Source organism: Eublepharis macularius, chromosome 12, assembly GCF_028583425.1.
Source record: "Eublepharis macularius isolate TG4126 chromosome 12, MPM_Emac_v1.0, whole genome shotgun sequence".
Classification (NCBI taxonomy): Eukaryota; Metazoa; Chordata; class Lepidosauria; order Squamata; family Eublepharidae; genus Eublepharis; species Eublepharis macularius.
The window spans coordinates 4,401,529-4,425,289 of NC_072801.1; the positions used below are offsets into that span (position 1 = coordinate 4,401,529).

Consider the following 23,761-nt stretch of genomic DNA (forward strand, 5'->3'; position numbering starts at 1 on the left):
GCTGGGAGCCCCCCTCCCCCCTGGTCTTTTCCTCTTGTAACAAATTTGGAGCTCCAGTCCACACTTGGATGGAAGACCTGCCTATCAAGCTAAATTGGGCTTAGATTGGGGTTTCCAGGGCAACAGCAGGAGTTCAGACAGAGTTCAGACAATCCGTGTCTGAGTTGCCATGGGAATTGATTGCAGGTGCCAGACTGTCTGGCTTGAAGAACAGGCTTGCAACGACCACCTGTTTGTTTAGAATGGGGCCTCACGAACAGCTTGTTCACGAACAGCCGAACAGGCTGTTCGTGGGCTTTTTTGCGTTCGTAATGTTGTTCATGCCCATCTCTATTATCCAAGTTGTCTGTCTGGCCTGGCGGTCTGTAGCAGACCCCTCACCACAATATCACTATTATTTCTTTCTCCTTTTATTTTTACCCAGAGGCTCTCAACTGGCCTTCCATGCTCAGATTCAGGTATTTTCTCACAAGTGTATATATCCTTGACAATATAATGCTGCTGCTCCTCCATCCTTGTTGGTCTATTCCTTTTAAACAAGTTGTACCCTCTCATTCCTAATATTCCAGTTGTGCATGTCCTCCTGCCAAGTTTCAGTAATGCCTATTAGGTCATAGTTCCCTTCCTGTATTAAGACTTCAAATTCCTCCTCTTTGTGCCCCATCCTCTGCACAGAGACATCAAAATCCAGGTTTTACGTGCCCCAAGGGCTGCATCTTGGTCCTTACCTGAAAACCAAGGGGTTCCTGCATTTCTTCTCGCTCATCATTAGTGCTCTTGTCTCCAGTATTTGGCATCATACTAGCTTTTGGGGGGTTTGTCTACAGGATTGGGTTTAAAGCCCTCCTTATCAGGTTTGCAAGGCTCCTGCCAAACACAGTTTTTCCTACTCTCGTGAGATGCAAACCATCTCCCGCCAGAAGTGCTTCATCTCAAAAGCGTAGTCCATGGTCCAAGAATCCAGATCTTTCCTGATGACACCACCTGTGTAACCAGTTGCTTATTTCCAGTATTCTTCTCTCTCTTCCTAAGCTATGGCTACCAATAGGAAGAACTGATGAAATCCCATCCTCTGCTCTTAGGTCCTTCACTTTTTAATCCAAGTTTTATCCATAGTCTCTCTTAATACGTTCTGGGCTGTGCTTGGTGGTATCCTTTGTTCCCATATGGATGAACAAGAAGGGATAATCTGTGAACCCGAAGATTCTTTGTAGCCCTTCTGTCACATCCTAGATGCAACACCTGGTAGACAACATACCACCCGAGATGACAGATCTGGTCAGCACACTCCAGTCTCTGTCGCTTTCAGTAGGGAGTCCCCAGTCACTACCACACGCCTCTTCCTATCTTGGGGGCAGAAGCATTAGTCATCTCATCCACAGGAGCCTTTGACCTCTGTGGAGCCTGGGGCAGTAGTCCTTGTTTGGTGTAGTGGTTAAGAGCGCAGGACTCTAATCTGGAGATCTGGGTTTGATTCCCCACTCCTCCACTTGAAGCCAGCTGGGTGACCTTGAGTCAGTCACAGCTCTCTCAGAGCTCTCTCAACCCCATCCACCTCACAGGGTGTTTTCTTGTGGGGATAATAATGACATACTTTGTAAACCGCTCTGAGTGGGCATTAAGATGTCCTGAAGGGCGGTATATAAATCGAATGTTGTTGTTGTTTTTATTGTTGTTGTTGTTGTTCCAGTAGTTCAGAGACAGAATTCTATGGAGAGATCCTGGAATGGATTGCCTAGCAATAAAGGCACAGAACGTCTCCTGATTTTCCTGCTCCTGCTGGTCACATTCAGCCTCGTGCCCTTTCCCTATGTTTGGTGCTCATCCTTTTCCTGAGATACTTTTTCTTCTTCCTCCTGTTTGTCCTCCCAAGAGTGGTTCATGAGTTCTTTCCAAGAACTCTGCACCTTCCTTGATAAGCTGAAGTGTGGATAAGGTGGATAAGGCCCTTGTGCCTTCTCCTCCAGTAGAAATACAACCAAAAGAGAGAGCATGGCGGTATTAAGTTTCAAAGCAGAGTTCTTTTTTTCTGCCTTCTCCTCCAGCAGGGGAACTAAGTTATGCTTGCTTCAAGTATAATTTCCATTACCCTCAGGTAAGAAGATGAACATGGTCCAGGCGTTGCAGGCCAGTCCTTCGGCTCCCAACCATGCTGCTTTGATCCATTTAGGAAGTGGACCAGTCTTTCCTGCAGTCCCCTCAAACTCCCCTGCCAAATTCCCACACAGACCTCCCTGTTTGCTCACTCCAGATCACAACTGTAAAGCTTCAGACTTGAGACCTACAGCCAAAGACTGGTTTGTTTGTTTATTTATATACTTCCTCTATATCCTGGTCTTTCTCCTCAGCAGGGACCCAAAACAGCTCGCATCGTTCTGATCAGACCCCTGCCTGGTTCCTGTGACTTCCCCTCACCTCTTGCTTTTCACAGTCAGGACAACGGCAGTCCTGTTGTCAGCCTTCTCTGAACCTTTGCCTGCCAATCTTATTAATCTCTGGATAAACTTTTCTTCCTCCTGGGCCCATTTCTCCATACAAATCTCCGGTTGTCCCATTATCAGCACTCGTTTCTAGTCCATAGCTCTTCTTGATTTCCCCTAGCCATCCTGATCTTTCCGTTTCCTCACAGAAGCTGCACTTTCATTCTATTGCTGGCACATTCAAACGAGAGCCTGCCTTTTTTGAAGATCTTCAACAGAGCCCCTGATTCAAGTGGTAGCACTCTGAAGTGAGGCAGATGGCCACAAAGGACAGAGACTTCTCTGCAGGGACACCTTGCTGCCCACCAGCACATCAATCCTTTGCCTGGTCCCTAATCTGTCAACTTTTCTGCAGCCAGCCTAAACGTATTTTATTGCCTCAAATGTTTGTACCTGGTTTTACTTGAATGGTGCTGCTAGTTCTTTTAAACATGTTGCTGACCTGTGCTACGTTTTTTATCCTTTTTATTTTCATGCTGCTTTGTTAGATCTCTGCGTTGTATATTTTAATTTGGAAACTGCCGTCAGCAAAACATTTTCAGGAGACCACAGGATAGAAATGCATCAAATGAAAAAATTCAGCATCGACAGTTAGAATGTTTGTGAGCTTTCTGTAACATTGCATCACAACAGCTCAGTGGATAAAGAGAGCGGGCCACCCCAATATAAGAACCTATGCATCTCGACCGCATTTAAATGTAATAAATAATAATAATAATTTTGTTTGCGTGCCACTTATCTCAATTCATATTTACAGCCATCTAAGCAAGTCACCCTCATTGCATCTCATGAAGCAAAGAGAGAATCTACAAATAACCTGTTGGACTCTTACCTATCGGGATGGAAGAAATCTGAGAGTAGAGATCCAGCATGCGGTTCCCATCTACATCAACAAGATAATTCCCGCGGCTCTCTTCGTAGTTGCAGAAAAAGTGGACTGCTTCTGCGTTCTGGAAGGCAGGAGAATACAGTTTATTTAGTCTGTGTGGGATGACGGATAATGCCTGGTTTGGGAAAGGCTTCAGACTTAACGGACCAGAGAGATGGTGGCAGGCTGGTAAGGCTGCATTTTTCTGCTCTCTGCCCCCACCCCCATGACTTGAGCCCACACCAGCTTCCTGTCTGGTAGTGGCTTAAGTTCAGAGGAAAATGGTTTGCACAGAGGTGTCCCAGGGAGCTTCTCTCCTCCACCTCCCCTGGACCCTTTGCACACAAGCAAAGTTTATTTTCTTGGCTGACTGCTGTCCTTATGGAGATCTGTAAGGGAATAACTGGGTGGGGGGTGGGGAGTAAAGAGGGCAGATGTTTTCTCGGGGTTTTTTTCCTAAGCAAAAACTCACCTGAATTCCATTCAACTCTTTCATTAATTCCTAGAAAGGAAATAAAAGGAAAATGTAACTTTGCAAACATTCCTGGACAGATATGCGTAAAATAGCAAAGAAGTTTGACAGGCAGAGGGGCAGGTGAAGGATGCAAAATTTAATGGTGAAGAGTTTGTTTTGTGGACAGAAGGTCCTGGAAATTATTCCCAGCACCTCTAGCTACAAAGATCTCAAGCAACATAACAGAAAAAAAAATCACCCATGCCTTTGCACATCTGCTGCCCGTTGGGATGGACACCACAAGGCACAAGAGACCAGCCCGGGGTAAGGCAGACACCCATGCTGGGAAGAATCACTGCTCTAATGTTGTGGGGCTCAGTGGCAGAAGCATCACTTGGCATGCAGAAAGGTGAAATTGCCAGTTGCAGGATCTCAAGGGCTGGGGAAGGCCCTTCTTTGCCTGAGAACCTGGACAGCTACTGCTGGTCAGAGTAGATAATCCCAGCCTCATTGAACTCACCATCAGACTCTGTCCAAGGCAGCTTCATGTGTGCTTTGGAGAGGGCACACAACTCCATGGGAGAGCACAGGCCCTGTGTGCAGATGCCCCCAGGGGCAATTTCAGGCAGCAGGACAACTGCTCTAGCAAGGCTGAGAGATTTGGTCTCAGACCCACAGGGCACTGAGCAGAGTCCAGAACATGGGGGAAGAGGGATCAGTTATCTGACCTTCTATCTGGCAGCTTCGTATGCAGCCACCTATATCAGTAATGCAACATCTGGCGTATTCGTATAAATGCTCTCTCCCTTTCCATAATCTATTCAGAATCTGGAGGCTGTCCTACGTTTGGGTTCTGCTATCCACAGAAAAGGGAAAAAGAAGTTACAGCCCTTAGCCCTGGAAATCTATTCCCATCATCTTCTGAAATTTCGCTCATCATTCTCAAACTTGAAGCATGACATTATAGCAGGAGGAGTGAGCAACTTGCTTTAAAAAACAACAACAAGCCAAACACAGATTTCGGATCCAATAACCCATCCTTTACTCCTGCAGAACTGCAGCCATCTGGGCTCTGGGAAGGAAAGGGACCTGCAGCTAGAAGAGTACTCTTGGAATATACTTGGAAGGCGCAGATGTTGACAGAAGGCCCCTTTCCAGTCACCTGCCTGGAGTGTGCCATGTTGGTTTTCCTCCCGGAAGAGAAGATGGACTTCGCTTGTCAGAACTGTAAGCTGGTCAGGCTTTTGGAGGAGAAGATTCAGAGCCTGGAGGAGAGGATCACCACCCTTCAAGAATTCAAGGAAGGGGAGGATTTCATTGAGAAGAGCCTGGGGGCTCTGCACGAGCATGAAGAAATAAGTCCAAGAGAAGAAGGAGGAGGAGATCTGCCTTCTGAACCTCCTCTTAGTTCTACAGTACAAACCAGAAGACGTGGACTAAGGCAACGCTCTGGTCCACTGGAGCTCAAGAATTGTTTTGAGGTGCTTGAGATGGTGATGGAGACGAGAGTGGAAGGAGAACCACAAAAACCTGGAGGAGAGAGTGAAGAGGGCGTGTGGCCACAAAGAAGTCGAAGAAAATGGAAGGTGGTGGTCATCGGGGACTCTCTGGTCATGTGTCCAGGCCAGATCCCCTACTCTGAGAGATGTGTTGCTTGCCGGGAGCCAGAATTCAGGACATTACAGATTGCCTGCCGAAACTGATCAGACTGACCGATCAGTACCCGTTTGTGCTGGTTCATGTGGGAACGAATGACACGGCCGCGAATACCATCACAAGAATTAAAGAGGACTATGAAGCTCTTGGAAGGCAGTTGAAGGCAGTGGAGGCACAGGTGGTATTCTCTTCTATCCTTCCTGTCAAAGGAAGAGGAATGCAAAGGGAGCAGACCACACTCGAGGTTGAATAATTGGCTGAGGTGGCGGTGCCAGCAGGAGCGCTTTGGGTTCTCGGAGCACGGGATCAGTTTCCTTAGAGAAGGCCTTCTAGCACATGATGGGCTTCGCTTCTCAAGGTCAGGGAAGAAAATGTTTGGAAAGAACCTGGAGAGCTTCATCAGGAGAGCTTTAAACTGATGCCACAAGGGGAAGGGGACGATCAACAAGGGGATTTCTATGAAGAAGTGATAACAGCGAGGGCCCACCTGATTAGGACAGATCAAACAAAGGTACAAGGCTACAAGTGCCTATATATCAGTGCCCAAAGTGTGGGTAATAAGAAGGACGAGCTTGAGCTTCTCTTGCAAACAGAGGGCTATGATATAGGAGGAATTACTGAGACTTGGTGGGACGATTCCCATGACTGGAATGTGGTAGTGGATGGGTACAAGTTGTTCAAGAAAAAACTGGAAGAGTAGAAGAGGAGGCGGAGTGGCATTGTATGTGAGGAGAGGGCTTGATTGTCAGGAAGTTCTGCAGAATGTGGCTGACAACCCAGTGGAAAGTATATGGGTGGAAATAAGGGGAGGAAGGACAAAGGTATTGTTGCTGGAGTCTGCTACAGACCGCCTGACCAGGGAGAGGAAATGGATGCTGCCCTCCTTGAACAGATTGGTAGAGTATCCAGACATCAGAACCTTATAATTATGGGTGACTTCAACTTCCCCTGTGTGTGCTGGGAGACAAAGTCAGAAAAGCGACAAGAATCACGTAACGTCCTGACCTGCCTGGCTGATCGCTTCCTTTTACAAATGGTGGAGGAAGCTACAAGGGGCTTGGCCATATTAACCAACAGGGAAGAACTGGTAGATGGTGTGAAGGTGGTGGGGACCTTAGAGGGACCATATCATCCTTGAGTTCCAGTTGCTGTGGGGGACCAAGGAAGTTCATAGCCAGACTCGTAGGTTAGATTTTCGTAGGGCCGACTTCAATGAATTCAGAGGCTTGATGAGAGTCATTCTGTGGGGGGGGGGGGGTGCTGGAACGGAAAGGAGCGAGTGAAGGGTGGGCTCTTCTCAAACATGAGCTTTTGCAAGCTCAAGCCCTCACTATTCCAGCAAGACAGAAACATGGTAAGGGCTCCAAGAAACCGATGTGGATGTACAGAGAGCTCCAGAATAAGCTAAGGGAGAAAAAGGAAAAGTTCAGGAAATGGCGAGAAGGACAGACCTCTAAAGAGGAGTATATGAGGGTTACTAGGTACTGCAGATCAGCCATCAGAGAGGCCAAAGCTCAGTACGAGCTGGGTCTGGCCAGGAGGGCTCGCTACAATAAGAAAAACTTCTACAGATATGTGAGAAGCAAATGCAAGGTAAAAGAGGCAATTGGACCGCTGTTGGGAGTAGATGGAGAAACTCTGATGCAGGACAGAGAAAAAGCAGACAGGCTTAATGACTTTTTTGCCTCTGTTTTCTCCCTGAAGAACTCAGGCACATCTAGAGATAGTAGAAAATGCGGCAGGACACCTGGGAGGCTAGTTGACATTGACAGAGAGGTTGTGGAGAGGCACCTGGCTGCACTGGATGAATACAAATCCCCTGCGCTGGATGGGGTGCACCCAAGAGTGCTGAAAGAACTTTCTAGAGAACCTGCAGAACCCCTGTCCATCATCTTCAAGGCCTCCTGGAGGACTGGGGATGTGCTACAAGATTGGAAAAGAGTGAATGTTATCCCAGTCTTTAAGAAAGGGATGAAAGATGACCCGGGAAACTACAGGCCAGTCAGTCTGATTTCTGTTGCTGGGGAGATATTAGAGCAGATTTTAAAGGGATTGATCTGTAAGCATCTGAAGGACCACTCAGTGATCTGGAGAAGTCAACATGGTTTTGTCCCTAACACATCTTGTCAGACCAACTTGGTTTCCTTCTTTGATCGAGTGAATAGCTTACTGGACCGTGGGAACTCTGTCAATGTGATTTATCTGGATTTCAGTAAAGCTTTTGATAAGGTACCCCATGATATTCTAATGGGTAAACTGGAAAACTGCAGACTGGACTATAGGACAGTTCGGTGGATAGGGAACTGGTTAGAGGACTGCACCCAAAGAGTGGTGGTCAATGGCGTTTTATCAGATTCGAGGGAGGTGTCCAGTGGGGTGCCACAGGGCTCAGTTTTAGGCCCAGTACTTTTCAATATTTTTATCAATGATCTGGATGAAAGGGTAAATGGGCTTATTAAATTTGCTGATGATACCAAATTGGGAAGAGTGGCAAACACCCAAGAAGATAGAGTTCAAATTCAACAAGACCTGAATACTCTGGAGAAGTGGGCAGTTGTGAACAGGATGCAATTCAACACAGATAAGTGCACAGTATTATATCTGGGCCACAAAAATGAGAAGCACAAATACAGGATAGGGGATACACTTCTGGGTAGTAGTGCATACAAAAGAGATCTTGGGGTAAGAGTGAACTGTAAACTAAATATGAGCAGTCAGTGTGATGCGGTGCCAAAAAAGGTGGCAAACTCAGTCTTGGGTTGTATTAAAAGGGCCATTGCATCGAAATCGCAGGAGGTCTCCTCCCAGTTAAAATACATCCAAGAAAAATACAGCTTTGGCAAACAACTCTCAATTAGTTTATTTGGTCTGATCGCAAACCAAGTGTTGGGTTCCGGACATTACGTCAGCCCTCAGGTTTAGGTGGTCTGAATGTCCTGGACCTGTCTATATCATGCTGCCTCTTCTTTGGCTCCATTGAGTCAGGCTTTAAGACTGAACCCAACAGAAGCCTGGATCTCTGTAGAAAGTTTCTTTTCTTCACCACTTTCCTTACCAGTAACCATCTGGTCATCAGCTAAAAACAGGCCAGTTATGACTTCCCCCAATTCCTTATTAGACAACATGCTGAAAACCTGGGATAAACATAGGAAAATCTTAGCTCCGGGTATTTCTTCCCTAACATTAACCAAGATTGGTTTCCCCCAGGAAAGGATTTAAGTGAGTTTAGGGAATGGAAAGACCCTGGGATATTGTTGATTATTAATTGGATTAAAAATGGGACAATTCTGGATAAATCTATAGTGGAAGAAAGATTCAGAATTAGGATATCTTGGTTTAGATATCTTCAGCTGAACATCTGTTCACCAAGCTGATCAGGTCCAAGGATTTGCTCTGGCCCCTAACTCCTTTTGAGGAAATGATTTGGAGTGGGAAAGATGGTAAACAGGGTAGGATTTCAACCCTTTACAAATTATTATTAAGGGTGACACATAAAGACCCTCTGCCATACCAAAAAAATGGTCTGATTCTTTAAAACGGGTTTTCTCAGAATCTGATTGGAAACATTTATGGAACTCCCCTTCCAACAAATCTAGTTGTTGGAATATTAAACTCCAATTTTACAAGCTGTTGTCCAATTGGTATTTAACACCACATACATTGAATCAGATGAATAGGTCATTGAGCCCTCTATGCTGGAGATCTTGTAAGCAGGAAGGCACGACCCTACATATGTGGTGGGAATGCCATTTCGTTCAGGAATTTTGGAGAGTGGTTCACAAAGAGATATGCAACATGGTGAGTCTTCCGTTGCCATATTCTCCGGAATTTCTCCTATTGGATTTTTGGCCCAACTCTGTGCTAAATAGGAATACCCGATCTCTTGTTTCGACATAAGTTGCCTCTGCTTGTCTGGTCATTGCTGGGAATTGGAAATCCCTCGTAGGCCCATTGCTAAAAAAATGGTATCAGAAAATCTGGGAGCAATATTTGATGGGTAGGATTATGCACAATCCGTTTTTTGGGAACTTTGGGGGATAAAGGTAGTTCCCTTTATTCGAATATGATGAAATATGGAAACCAGTTTTACACATTTTAAATGCCAAAGAAGTAATCCCCCCAATGCAACAAAGTTTAAATGCTTGTTTATTGTAATTCTTGGGTTTTTAACAATTTGCCAAGAATTGTTTTGATCAGTTCTTTTATGGTTTAATTTTAATCCCTTTCTTGTTTGTATTTTATGGTTTTATCATTTCTTGTATTAGATCTTTTTATTATTTATTAAAAAAAAGAAAAATCACAGGAGGTCATAGTCCCTCTCTATACTGCCTTGGTCAGGCTGCACCTGGAGTACTGTGTGCAGTTCTGGAGGCCTCAATACAAAAAGGATGTGGCCAAAATTGAGAGGGCACAGAAGAGAGTGACAAGAATGATCAGGGGTCTGGAGACTGAGCCCTACGAGGAAAGGCTGAGGGCCTTGGGAATGTTTAGTTTGGAGAAGAGAAGATTGAGGGGGGACATGATTGCTCTCTTTAAATATTTGAAAGGCTGTCATTTGGAGGAGGGCAGGGAGCTGTTCCAGTTGGCAGCAGAGGGTAGGACCTGAAGCAATGGGCTTAAATTACATGCAGAAAGGTAGTGGCTGGATATTAGGAAAAGCTTTTTCACGGTCAGAGTAGTTCAAAAGTGGAATCAGCTGCCTAGGGAGGTGGTGAGCTCCCCTTCACTGGCAGTTTTCAAGACGAGGCTGGATGAATATTTGTCAGGGATGCTTTAGGCTCATCCTGCATTGGGCAGGGGGTTGGACTAGAAGGTCTGTATGGCCCCTTCCAGCTCTGGGATTCTGTGAAAAAACAACAACAAGCCAAATACAGATTTTGGATCTAATAACCCGTCCTTTACTCCTGCAGAACTGCAGTACACAAGCACAGCCCTGCCTCAAATATGTGATAAGAAATCAGTTCTGCAATCAAACACCCAGTCCTTGCGGTAGGATTGTTGAGCATTCTAGGTTCAGCACCCTGTTGCGCCTTAGAAAGACTAAAAGCATTAGGGAGAGGTGGGTGTGGGAAGAGGAACGGCCTTGCTTTGTCAATTTACCCTGGATTTGGGTCCAGGGACTTCTGTCTTCATTAGTGGCCCATCATAGTCAAACTCCACATCAATTTTAGCTGCGGCTTGGCTGATACCTCTGTGCCCTGTGAAAAATATAAAGGGACTGAGTCAAGATCTCCCTCTGCTTTGTGCACCCATTACTTGAATTGGGTATATCCTGACAATCCTTTTGGAGGTGTGGCCCCTAGACTGTGGAACTCCCTGCCCCAAGAATCCTTGATGTTGCCTAATGTTGCCCCTTTCTGCAGCCTCCTGTGCAACTCCTATGTTTTGCCTTCAGTTTCTAGCATTAGCTTTTCATGGGGTTTAGCGCTATGCTGGAGGAAGGGGAAAGGAGGGCAAAATCTGCTTCCCTTGGTAGAAACTAACCCAGACTTTTCCTCCACTGACCCCCAGCTTCCACCTGGGTTGAATCCACACACCTGCAGAGCATCCCGGTGTTGCGCTAAATGTTCGCTAAACACCCGGAAGTGTAGCGTCTTTTTAGCGCGATTTCCGAATCATGCTAGAAAGATGCTACACTTCTGGGTGTTTAGCGAACATTTAGCACAATACCGGGATGCTCCGCGGGTGTGTCGATTCAGCCCTGCTTTCCCTTGCACTTTTGCAGTTTGTAAATTTTCCAGGACAAAGATCTCTCTTCCTCTTGTCACTTTACAAAGTGCAGGGCCGTTTCCAGATGGCTTACCTGCCTCTGGAACGTCGCGCCATGTTGCAGGGAAAACGCGAAATATCGCGTTTTCTCGCGTGAGTTTTGCGCAACGTCACGCAAAACTCGCGCAAGAAGACGTGACATTTCGCGTTTTTCCCGCAACATGGCGTGACGTTCCGGAGGCAGGTAAGCCATCTGGAAACGGCCCAGGTTGGCGCTACTATATTATGATTCACAATGTTATCTAGTACTTTTTCTTTTTTTATCCCAGTCTTTCTCAAAGGAGCTCAGACCTGCGTTGCTGGCCCCTCTTCCAGTTCGTTCTTGCAACATCTCTATGAGATAGGTGAGGCTGAAAGAAGCCGGGCTGGCTCAATGTCTCTCAACAGGGATCGAGGCTAAACAGGGACTTCTTTTCTCCTTTCATTTAATATTCACAATTACTCTGTGGAGAGATTAGGCCAGCAGTGAGTGGCCCAAAGTTGCCAAGTGGAGATTTGAATCTGGGTCACCCCAGTTCCAGTTTAGCCTGCCAGTTTGGTGTAGAGGTTAAGAGCGCAGGACTCTAATCTGGAGAAGCGGGTTTGATTCCTCACCCCTCCACTTGAAGCCAGCTGGGTGACTTTGGGCTAGTCACAGCTTCTGGCTCTCTCAACCCCACTCACCTCACAGGGTGTTTGTAGTTGTGGGGATAATACTTTGTAAACTGCTCTGAGTGGGTGTTAAGTCATCCTGAAGGGCGGTATATAAATCGAATGTTATTATTATTATTATTATTCCACTACACCACATTCAACACTGGCATTTCAAATACAGTTTAAAAATGTATTTACACCACACAGTAAACATGACTCATTTTCTAAGTTCCTTAAAAAACCCTTTCCAACCATCCTCCGGGATTGAAGTTTAGTGACTAGTGAGAAACTAGAACTCTAAAAGAAGTTAGATTTCCCAAACGTTCTTGGCTGATATTCCTAAAGAAATCTCCAGGGTCCGAAGAACAACACAGTAGAGTGCCAGCAACCGCAGTAGAATGTAAACACAGCTATTTCACAATCTTCTGGGCCTTATTTACAAAATGCTCCCTGTGAAACTTAAGAAGCCCAACTGCAGCAGGAGGTGGCTTCCAGGAAAGCATCCCTCCTTGCTTCAGAGGAATTCAAAAGTCTCTTCAAGGCCAGGAGCATGAAAAAGGACACGGCAGGAGCCACAGCCAGAACAGCACATATGCAGACTGCTGGCACACATTTCCTAGAATGCATGAAGAAAGGTCACAGGAATTCAAGTGCAAAAACCTGTGATGTGTGCAGAAGGAAGCTGAGAAATCATTCAGACTTACAAACACATCTACAGAGGGTGAGAGCCGTCACTGCACCGACACTAAGAAAAAAGCAGAGCCCCTGGATTTCATTCAACCAGATTGTTTGTTGACTGCCGCACAGTCGGAGCAGTCCCAATCACTCCTATGCTGGCCATGGTTTCTCCATCCATTTTTATCCCACTCGTATATCTGAGAAGCCCACTGCAGCATATGCAGTCCTTTCTTCCTTATTTTATCCTCACAACGACCCTGTGAGGAAGGTTAGGCCTAGAGAAGTTGGTTGGCTTGAAGTTGCCCTGAAGGCTTCATGGCCTTCCAACTCACAGCCCAGACTTTTCACCGTTACTCCTCTCCTTTGAGAGCACACTTGACAGTTCCATAAATAAGTAGCTTCGGTTATTCAGCTGGCCTGGAAAAATCTGTGGAAGGAGCATGTTGTTTCTGAAGCACTGGCACACAAGAAAGAGAGCAGCGACGGGGACTTTCTACCACTTGGGCTGGACTACCAGCCCCACTATTTACACAATGCTGATGATCATCTGGAAAACAGTGGCGGAAACAGAACCCTATTTCCCGCCCCTACTGCAGCATTAATCAGGCATGTTCCAAGCCACTGCGACAGAGCAGACCCTTTAAGTTTGAAAAAGAATCAGTTCTGTTAGCAGATGGCTTTTAGAGCTGCATCTAGATGGGAAGAGAGGGCAACGATCCCAACACACTTGTTGAATGGGCACCATGTATTCTAAAAGATGCTCCCCAGGTTCTCCCTGGGCCAACAGCTGTCATCTTCGAGAGCTGGTGAAGAAGCAGTAGAACCGTTGTCATCTCTGCTAGAGACCCAGGCAGAGATGACAATGGTTCATTCAGTGGCCTCTCCAGTCAAAAGCATCTCTGGTAGCAGCAGCCAGTAAAGGCCTTTCTCTGCTAGAGACCCAGGCAGAGATGACAATGGTGAACTTGGTCTGAAACAGCTTCAGGCATTCTACCGGAATCCCAGACCCACTAGAGAGCCACAGGGAACCCCCAAGCTGCTTTGAACACAACAGAACCTGGGCTCAGCCCTAGGCATCTCTACCTAAAGGATGCCAGGAAATGAATGCTGTGAAACTCCTTTGTGTCTGCATGCTGGCTGCCATGCAAAATAGAGGATACCAAGCTTGGTGGACCCCCAAATCCAAGCTTGGTAGACCCATGATCACATCATTGCTTTGGAGGGAAAATGGCATGGTGGCAAAGCGCATACTTCACATGGGGCAGGCCCTAGGTTCTATCCTTGCTGTCCCTTGTTAAAGGCTCTCAGGTGTTGGGAAGGACCTTTCTCAGCCGGAGACCCTGAAGAACTGATGCCAGTCAAAGTAGACAATTCTTAGCCAAGGTCTGAATCAGTACAAGGCAGCCTCATACATCCCTGTTAAACAGTGAGAGGCACATCGCTTGGAGCAGAGTGCATGCTGGACAGCCGGAAGGTCCAGGGAGCTCAGCTAATCGGGCTGGGCAAGAAAGCTTTCTACCAGAGACCCTGCAAAGCCAATACAAAGCTAGATGGACCAACAGCAGCTCCAGATGTTCATTTCATGGGGTCAGCACCCAGAGGATTCTGGGTAACATTGTACAATGCAAACTTAGTTCCTCCATGGTGGAAGCGGCCAGGCCTGCATGGCCAAGCTGGCACTCTAGGAGACTGGCGAAGGCTCTCTAGAACACACCCAACACTGGATGTGATATGCAAGCTGTCTCTTCTTGTGGAGGATCACTTGATACAATGGTGAGAAACCTGACAGTTGAAAATCACAGCCTGAGGCTAAGGGTCCTCAGAAATACCTATCACTACCTACCAGCTGCAAATATCCTGGAGCTGTGTTGCAGTAAATAAGACAGATGTCGGCTTAACAGCATCAATGCCATTTTATCTTTGCTCTACTCAGGAAAAACAAGTGCAGATCTTTCTGTCTTGGCCTAGGAGAGAGACAGAAACACAAATTTAATCTCATTCGGCCAGCACACTGCACGAACGGGTTTCCAACTCTAGAATCTGGGTGCCTTCATTCTTCTGTTTTGTGTCAGGATCCGGCCTGCGAAATAACACGCACAAGTGTGCAAATTGACCCTCTGGACAGCTGCCGTACTCTGCAGCCATCACATCTAGGTTAGGATTTGCTGGTTTTCTGTACTGCTGCAGAAAAAGAGTCCACATGTTACGGCCACTTTACATACAGCCGGACACATCTGGCTTTCCTCTTTTCCCAGAGTTACCTAATAGAATACAGCTTTGAAAGTAACACTTTAGCAGTTAGATAGCACTTACAGTGCTGAAAGCATATCTCACACGCACAGTCACAGCAATCTTTATAACAACTCTGCCAGGCAGGCCGATCTCATAAGCCCCATATTGCAGACAGAGGCTCAAACTATGAGGACAGGGCTTGCCTAAACCCCTGACGGAAAGAACCAGGGACTTTCTAGATCAGAGGTTTCTCTCTTCAGCTACTGGTTGGCCCAGTAAAAAGATCTGATGGTTAATGGAGGGTGGGGGTGGGGTAAGGCAGCTGCTCATATATGAGGAACATATATGATCATAAAAGCAAAAGCTGTCCTACAAGGATCCAATTACCTGACAGGGAAAAGCCCTGTCCAAGTGCCTTCACACACTTAAAAAAATCTCCCAAATCCTCTTCTCCTCCTTCAAGGGAAATATTTTGGAAATAATCTAGTTTTCAATCCCCAACATTTTAGAGTTGCCTTTGACGAATCCAAAGGACAGCTAGAAGCTGCACGTTCTAGAAACAAGCATTGCATTTTCAAGGAATATAAAAGCTTTTTATCAGTTCAGTCTAGTGGTCAAGAGCAGCAGGACTCTAATCTGGAGAACCAGGTTTGATTCCTGACTCCTCTGCTTGAAGCCAGCTGGGTGGCCCTTGGTCAGTCACAGCTTCTGGGAGCTCTCTCAGCCCCACCTATCATGCAAGGTCTCTGTTGTGGGGAGAGGAAAGGAAGGTAATTCCGTCAGGTAGTGAAGGACAGGGTATAAAACCAACTTCTCCTATAAGCCCCCCCCCCCCAAACCTAGCAGATACACGATTACAGCCACTTTGTGTGGTTTTACTTGTTACATAAAGTTGCTGTTGATCCCTTGCAGCAGGCCAGGCTCTCCTCCAGCCATCACCCAAGTTTGGTCAAGATTGCAATATGGAGCTTGGACTTACACATTCCCAAATCCGACGCCACCAGGAAACACCCATTCGATACAACTGGAGCCATCAGTTGACTTTGGCCCCATTTACAAGTGAAGGACTCGAAGGCGGGCCACCTCCACACTAGGGGGGAGGCGTTCCGGCTGCTCGCTGGTCGCACCCCCCATGTGCCCGCCCACCGATCAGAGTATTGCACTGTACTTTCCTGAGCAGACAGGGACGTGGGTGATGAGTGCAGCCGCCAGGCCTGGAGGGCTCGGGGAGGCGGTGGTGGGCCACCCCTCTAGGGGGCAGGGGGTCCAGCTGCTCACCAGTGGCACCCCCCATGTGCCCGCCCTCCCGCCAGACCTCAGAGTACTGCACTGTACTTTCCTGCGCAGACAGGGACACGTGTGACGAGTACGGCCGCTGGGCCTGGTGGGCTCAGGGAGGTGGTGGCAGGCTGCCTTCCCCTCTATGGGTGGGGGGGTCTGGCTACTGACAGATGACAACACCCACCTTCCTGCTTTCACGGAAAAGATAGGAGGGAGAGGAGATGTCATTTGGAGGGATCGGAGTGTTCCTGTGAGGGAGAGGTCAAAAGAAGGAATGGGAACTGGGAAGATCCCACAGTTGCGAGGCCTCATCCGAGGATCCCATTGAGGTACTAAGTGGCAGCAGCTAACATCACCCACCTTCCTTCTTTCGGAGAAAGGAGAGGAGGGAGAGGAGATGTCGTTTGGAGGGGTCAGAGTGTTCCAGAGAGGGAGAGGTCGAAAGAGGGAACGGGAACTGGGACGATCCCAACAGTTGCGAGGCCTCATCCGAGGATCCCACTGAGGTACTAAGTGGCGGCAGCTAACATCACCCACCTTCCTCCCTTTGCAGAAAGTATGGGATGGGCAGGACAGGAGAGGTTGTTGGGAGGGTTTGGAGCAGTTCCAAAGAGGGTGAGGTTCAAAGAGGGACGGTGAACTCGTCAGGGAGAGAAGCACAGAGGGTTACCGCTTCCTGGCCACCTTGCGGAGCAGGACTGGAAAACACCCAAACATTTGTGAGCCTTCATCTTTGAAACCCACTGATCTTTTCAGTGGCAGAAGCAGCCATCGCCCACCCTCCTGCCTTCATGGAAACGATGGGATGGAAAGGGAAGGAGAGGTCGTTGGGAAGGGTTGGAGCAGTTGCAGAGAGGGAGGGGTCGAAAGAGGGACAGGGAGCTTAACAGGGAGAGGACAAAGAGGACCCCAACATCCACCATGTCGGATTGCACAGACTGCTCCGGCAGAGGCTTGTCCGCCCCTCCTGTGTCACAGTGGAGGCTGTTGACAGCATCACTCACCTCCCTGCTTTCATGGAAAGGATGGGATGGGCAGGACAGGAGAAGTCATTGGGAAGGGTCGGAGCAGTTGCAGAGAGGGAGAGGTCGAAGGAGGGACTGGGAACTTGTCTGGGAGAGGAAGACAGAGGCTTTCTGGCCGCATTGCACAGCAGGACCTGGACGGAGGACCCCAACATCCACCCTGAAGGAGTGCACAGACTGCTGCTGGAGAGGCTTGTCCGCCCCCGTGTCGAACTGGAAGCTGCCGACAACATCGCTCTCCTTCTTGCCTTCGCAGAAAGGAAGTGAGTCACGGGACCCATTCACGCCATGCACAGGGGCAACAGCAGGTGCCCATAGATAGGGGTGCCCCGTGCAGCACAACTGAATCAGCAAAAGCTTTTGAGCTGCCCCTTGTGCCCAAAAGCAGCAGCAGCACAGCACCCACCTTCCTGCCTTCACAGAAAGGGTGGGAGGGACCCATTCCCCCCTGCACAGCAGGTGCAATGGAAAGGGGGGGAGACCGTACAGTACAACCCCATCAGCAACAGCAGCAGACCTGTCCCTTGTGGCCAAAAGCGGCGGCAGCTGACATCACTCACCTTTCTGGGATGGGATGGGCAGGACAGGAGAGGTCATTGGGAAGGGTCGTACTGGTTTCATCTAGAGGGGGAGAGGTTGAAAGAGGGAACGTCCAGGACCTTGTCGGGGAGAGGACAAAGGGTTGTTTGTCACAGTTGCATTGCAGAGCGGGACCGGGAAGGCCCAAAGGCGGCAGCAGTGCCGTGGTAGTCCCCCGCGGCCAAAGGCGGTGGCAGCTGACATAACCCACCTTCCTGACTTCGCGGACAGAACAGGATGGGCAGGACAGGAGATGTCGTTGTGAAGGGTCATTCCGGTTCCATCCACAGAGGGCGAGGATGAAAGAGGGACCATCCGGGAACTTGTCAGGGAGAAGTCGCGATAGGCAGGACAATTCGTATTGGTGCCATCCAGAGAGGGAGAGGTTGAAAGAGGGAGCGTCTGGGAACTTGACTGGGAGAGGAGGACCATGGGTTACCAGCCATGGAAGCAGCCCTGAGAACCGAGGAGGGCTGGAGCCTGCTGCACAGGAGCTTAGCCTAGAACCACAGTAGACTTGGGGAGGCTCAGAACCCAGGTAGGTCCAGGTCCAAGGAGGAATACCCAAGAAGGTTGAGGTTGACCTTGACGAAGGTCAACATGTCCACCAGGTCCGGGTATAGACGTGCATGGCAGGGATGGAGGAGGTCTCCCAAGTGGAAGAACACCCGCTCGCTCTGACTGCTGGTGGGAGGGCAGGACAGGATGTTGGGTGCCACGATGGACAGGTCGGCCATATGGCAGATTTACTCACCCAATACTCCAAGGGGTTGGAGTGGAGGGGCTCGGTGGGCTCCATGAGGTACTCTCGCACCATAGCCCCTGCTGAGTCCTCCACTGTGAGAGATGCACTCAGGGTGTTGCAGCCAACCACACAGCCCACCGACAAGACCCAGAGATCAAGTGGGGCCATTTGAGTGGGTCTTTCCTTGCGTGGCTCTCTTCCCAACTCCCTTCCTCCTCCTCCTCCTCCTCCTCGACCGCCCAGCCCTCCCCCCTGCCCGGTTCCCTCAGGCCTGCTTTCTCTTTCTGGAAACGGAGCACTACTGTGTGGAGCTCCTTTTTCCAGCGCCGCATCTGACCTGCCCACATGGCGATGCTGCCATTGATCTGGGGGTCACAGAGGGAGGCCATTTGGTACGGCACCCCGTGGTGCAGAGAATGCAAGTGCTCGGCCACGCATGCCTGGATCCTCCACACAAAGTCCGGGACCCTGGGGAGCAGCTCTTTCTCATGCTCGAGCCCCTTGGCCAGAAACTGGTTGAGCCCGTGGATCAGGGGAATGACCTGACCCAGGCTGGCCTTGTACGAGCACAAGAGCTCAGTGACCTCCTTAAAGAGTTTCAGCATCCGAGACATCTGGGTAAGGACTCTCCATTCCATGGTGCTGAGCCTCAGCTCCTCTTCCCTCCTCAGAACGTCCGTGGATGACAGGATGTCCTGCAATGAGCCCCTCTGCTCCACCAGACGACATGTTATGTCATAGGTGGAGTTCCGGTGGGTGGGCAGGTCCTGAAAGACTTGGTGCTTGGGGTCCCCCCTCCTCCTGCCTCTGGAACAGCTCACAGGAAGAATTGATGCTGCAGGAGAAGTGGGAAGCGATGCGGCGGCAGCTGTCCAGCAGATTGTGTGTCCACAACGTTCCCTCCTCCCAGCTGTCCCTCGGCTTGCTCCCCAGCCTGAGCACGTCCCTCATCACCAGGTGCAGCTTGTGCGCTATGCACACCAGGCCCAGGAGGGATGCCCCTTTCTGGGCTGCCAACATGTTGCTTCCTGCATCCATCACCATGAAGCCTCCGACAAACCCTCCACGCCCCCTGGCCATCCACTCCTTCAGTACCGCCTTTATGGTGGTGGCGATGTTCTTCCCAGTACGGACCTCATCCATCCCCTGGGCCTGGAGAAGAACTACCTTGTAGCCAGGTGTCAAGCATGGCACCTTTCCCCAGGTGCCAGTTCTTGGCCTGGCGTGGTGGACGTCCTCTGGTTGCCACCGCTGGGCGGTGATGGCAAGGTAGCCATGATGGCAGCTGCTCCAGAGGTTGGCCGTGAAGTGTACTGTACGGCCTTTGGCGGCCGACAGCTCCCTGATGTCTCGCACTTGTAGAGGGTAGGCAGGACTTGACGACTAATGGTGCACCATGACAGCATGCAGAACCATGGGGCAATGTGCTGAAGCAGCCTTTGGAAGCCCACGCCCTCCACAATGGATAGCGGGAATCCTTGCAGGGCAATGATCTCTGCCACCACACGAATGCCTGCCTCCTGAGCCCTTGACCTCACCCTTTTCAACAGCACTATCCCCAACCCCAATGGAACAACCTCCCTAAGGGCGGCCCGCCTGACTGTTCCACTCCCACCAGCAGCACCCTCGGGGGACAAGGCTTCTTGCTTGGGGTGGATTCTGGTGACCCTCCCACTGATTCCATCTTTGAGGAGCTGGTAGCCCTCTGTCTCCCGCCGCTGGATGCTTCGCTGGCGAAGGACGGAGACCACAGGCTCAGGTGACGCGTCAGGACTATTGATGACAGGTGCTTCGGGTTATTGCCCCTGCACACCAGGCCATCACAGACACGGCACCGCACCACACAGGCGTCATTTGGAAGGGCCTGAAAGTGCCTCCATACAGAGAGTTTGAACCGTGGCCCACTACCTGCTCCAGGGGAGGGAGGATGAAGGGTTACTGGCTGCACCGCAGAGCTGGCAACGGAAGACAGAGTGAGGGGTGGACTGCAGACAGGGACAGCACCAGGAGTTTGGGATGGGGACGGGATGATGTTTTCTTGAACCCCAATCATTCCTCCTTCTCAAACAGTTTAAAGAGTTCCTCTTCCCCTGGTGGCAAGAGCTCTTTGGCCTCCTCCACAGCCCCCATAGGTGATTTTTGGGGAGCAGGAGTCTCTGCTGCCCCAGAGCCCTGACCAGTACTGCTTCCCGCAGGGCAACTGGAACAATTTTTGCATTTCCCCCCATGACCACCCTTGCCCCCCGGCTGAAGCCTCATAGTGCCAGCAAACGAGAATTAAGGAGGAAAGAAAAGGAGAGAACACTGTGAGCCCTCAGCCAAGGTGCCCACTGAGCTTGGCCCCAGGGCCTGGCAGCAGCCCTGGAACCAGAGGGGATAGATCCCAATCCCACCCACCACAGTCAGAAAAAATCCCCTCTCCAATGCACTCTCCCTGTCTCTCTCCCAAAAGGCTAGCAACAGCTCTGTCCCACTCCACTGCCTGTTGAAACTGAAAGCCAGAACTGAGAGCACAGTGCCCTTTTATAACCAGAGGGCTCATAGAGAAAAGCAGGAGTGTCTAGCAGAGCCCCTTTAAGTCCATTGCCTGTATTGGTTCAGGCTTCTAAGTTTCCACAGGCCCAGTTCAAGCTTAACTTCCTGGGAGCAGAATGTCTGGCTCAGCTAATTAACTGCACCTGCAAGCTGTTGCGGAGAGGGGGCCTTGAGAAGCAAGGGAGTCTTCTCTCAGTTCCCGCCTAGCAACGCGGACTGACGGCACCTCTGATTGGCTAGGAATCTGAGAGGGGGAGGTTGGCTCCTCTCAGCCCTCAGGTGGCTCCAGGCGACTTTTCCATCAGCACGAGGGAGGTTTTTGCTCTATGCCAGGCCTGACGACCAGACCTGCCTGGTATAGTTTAAGGAGTATGTTAGTGAGTATAAGCCTCAAGTTTTCCTCAGAGAAATGCTAACTTAGCCAGCTTTATGTTTTAGTTAGTCAGCTATAGTTACAGTAGACAAGCTTTTATTGTTTTAAATGCCCTTTGCTTGTGCCTTAGTAGAGTGTTTCCTGCTACTTGCACACATTCTTCTGAAGTAATAAACACCTTTTGTGTAAGCCTTGTGTCCGTGAGTGTCTGACCAGGTGTGTGCAGAGTCCCCCAGGTTGGAAAAGAACCCGGAGACCGGTGAGTCTCAACAGGAGGGGTAAGGGCTATTCTTCCAGGAGGCCTGCTAGGGGTTTGAGTGGCTGTAAGCAGCACTTGAAATGGCAGGCAGGAGGTAGCCCCTTGGACCCCTATCCCTGGATAAGGAGGTCTATGGTTGGCAGTCAGAACTGCCTAACAGGGTTTGCAGGGATGAGACTGGAGTGCCCATGGCAACAGACCCCTCCCCCCTCCCTTTCCCCTGGTGTCTGCTCCCATGTAACCAATTTGGAGCTCCACACTTGGAAGGAAAACCTGCCCATCAAGCTAAGTTGGGATCAGATTGGGGTTTCCAGGGTGACAGAAGGAGTGCAGACAGAGTTCAGGCAGTCCCTGCCTGCATTGCCAAGGGAATTGATTGAAGGTGCCTGACTGTCTGGCTTCACAGACAGGGGCCGAACGCAACGAACCAGGCTTGTGACGACCTCGTTTGTTTGCAATGGCTCCTCATGAACGGCTTATTCATGAACAGTGGAACAGGCTGTTTGTGGATTTTTTGTGTTCATAATGCTGTTTGTGCCCATGTCTAATCTTGATCTCTACCTTTGCCACCTGGCAGCGCTGGTGATCAAGAATAAGAATTATCAGAAGGATGGTAAATGACTGAGGTAATGACACCAATGTCACTGATCATCCACCATCCACCTGGCAATGGCTCACCAGGGGCTCAGCTAGAAAGAAGTTCCAGGACCTGCTCCCCAAGTTCCTTGCAGATGTGCTCGGGACGATTCCTGGATCTTTCTGCCAAACGCTCCCAGGCAAGCAGGCTGGGGGAGCATCAACATGCCCCATGCTGGCACCTAAGGGAGCAGAGATGTATATCCTGACAGCACAAGTCTGCAGTGCTCCCTGCTGGCCAGCTGCCCCCACACCTGCACATTAGAAACAGCATCAGACGTGCCACCTAGGTGCCGCTGGCTGCCGATACCTGCCACTGCCAGCAAGCCCTCTGCACCTTCTGTGCCGCACAGCCAGTTCTCTTGACATAAGGCAAACAAAATCATGCCTTTGTGTAAATCCAAAAGAACATCTACCCTACACAGGCTTCAAACGGATTTAGGACTCACTTTTCTCTCCTAGGCAATCCTGGGAACGATAGTTCTGGGCGGGATCACAGAATTCTAAGCACCCTCATTCAACTACAATTCCCAGAATTCTTTGAGGGGACCTGTGACAGTTCAACGGCTATAAAAAGAGATTTTAAAAGGGCAGTGCTGATAAGCTCTCGTAGACTTCCCGAAGACAGGCCCAGCAACCATCTAATAGGATGTCCAGTGACTAGCAGACATGCCCCAGACTGATGCACTGTTAATTCTACAGTTCCTGCTTATGGAAGCATTCAAAACCGGCTGTACTGACTTTCACTGTTTCTTGTGCCAAGCTCTCTCAGGACTACTGACCAATAATAAAGTTGAATTCAAAAGGTAAGCCTGTCCCCCCTTGGGTTCCTTCCTCCTCCAACACTCCCACACGTTTCAGGTAAAGAATTTTACATCAAACCTCAACAACAACATCTACAAATGCGATGGTTGCAAAATGGAGCTCAACAGGGCTGTTTTTCAGGGGGAACATGGGGGAACTCCGTTCCGGAACTTCTTGAAAATGGTCACATGGCTGGTGGCCCCGCCCCCTGATCTCCAGACAGAGGGGAGTTGAGATTGCAATCTCAACTCCCCTCTGCCTGGAGATCAGGGGGCGGGGACACCAGCCATGTGACCATTTTTGCCAAGGGCAACCCACTGAGTTCCACCACCTCTTTTCCCAGAAAAAAAGCCCTGGAGCTCAACTGGAAAAACACCCACAGCTTTTAGCAAAAGAAAATGTATCATTGTCTGTGGACCCAAACTGATATTTACCTAGCGGCTATTAATTCCAGTAATAGCTGTTTGCCTCCTGGATTGAGGAAAGGCTATGAAGTTGCCGCTGCAAGGCATGAAGACCAAAAATGTTTCCTCAAGCTCCTTTGCAGAAACCCCCAATCGTCTTAGTTTTAATCTCCTATCAAGGGATCAGAATGCCACGTGAGTACAGTAAAATCTATTAAGAGTGCCTCCTTTCCTGCGCTCTGCCACAAAATCTCTTTTCTCTCTGCCCATGGAGTCTCAGTGAGCATCTCCGCTTGCAAAACAGGTCAAATCCAGTTCAGCAGTGGCTGGCAGGAACTGAACAAGTGCTG

The 23,761-nt window shown here is 49.4% G+C and overlaps 1 protein-coding gene across 1 annotated transcript in view; it reads right to left on the bottom strand.

Annotated features, from left to right (window-relative positions):
- The window catches only part of ABAT (4-aminobutyrate aminotransferase), a 53,555-nt gene that overhangs the window by 20,247 nt on the left and 9,547 nt on the right, over positions 1 to 23,761 (bottom strand). The window contains exons 2-5 of the mRNA XM_054993610.1: positions 14,382 to 14,502; positions 10,559 to 10,656; positions 3,821 to 3,850; positions 3,313 to 3,430 (exon numbers count right to left, since the gene is read on the bottom strand). Of these exons, the coding sequence (XP_054849585.1) occupies positions 3,313 to 3,430; positions 3,821 to 3,850; positions 10,559 to 10,656; positions 14,382 to 14,451 (316 nt within the window). The 5' untranslated portion in view covers positions 14,452 to 14,502. The remainder of the gene's footprint in view (positions 1 to 3,312; positions 3,431 to 3,820; positions 3,851 to 10,558; positions 10,657 to 14,381; positions 14,503 to 23,761) is intronic.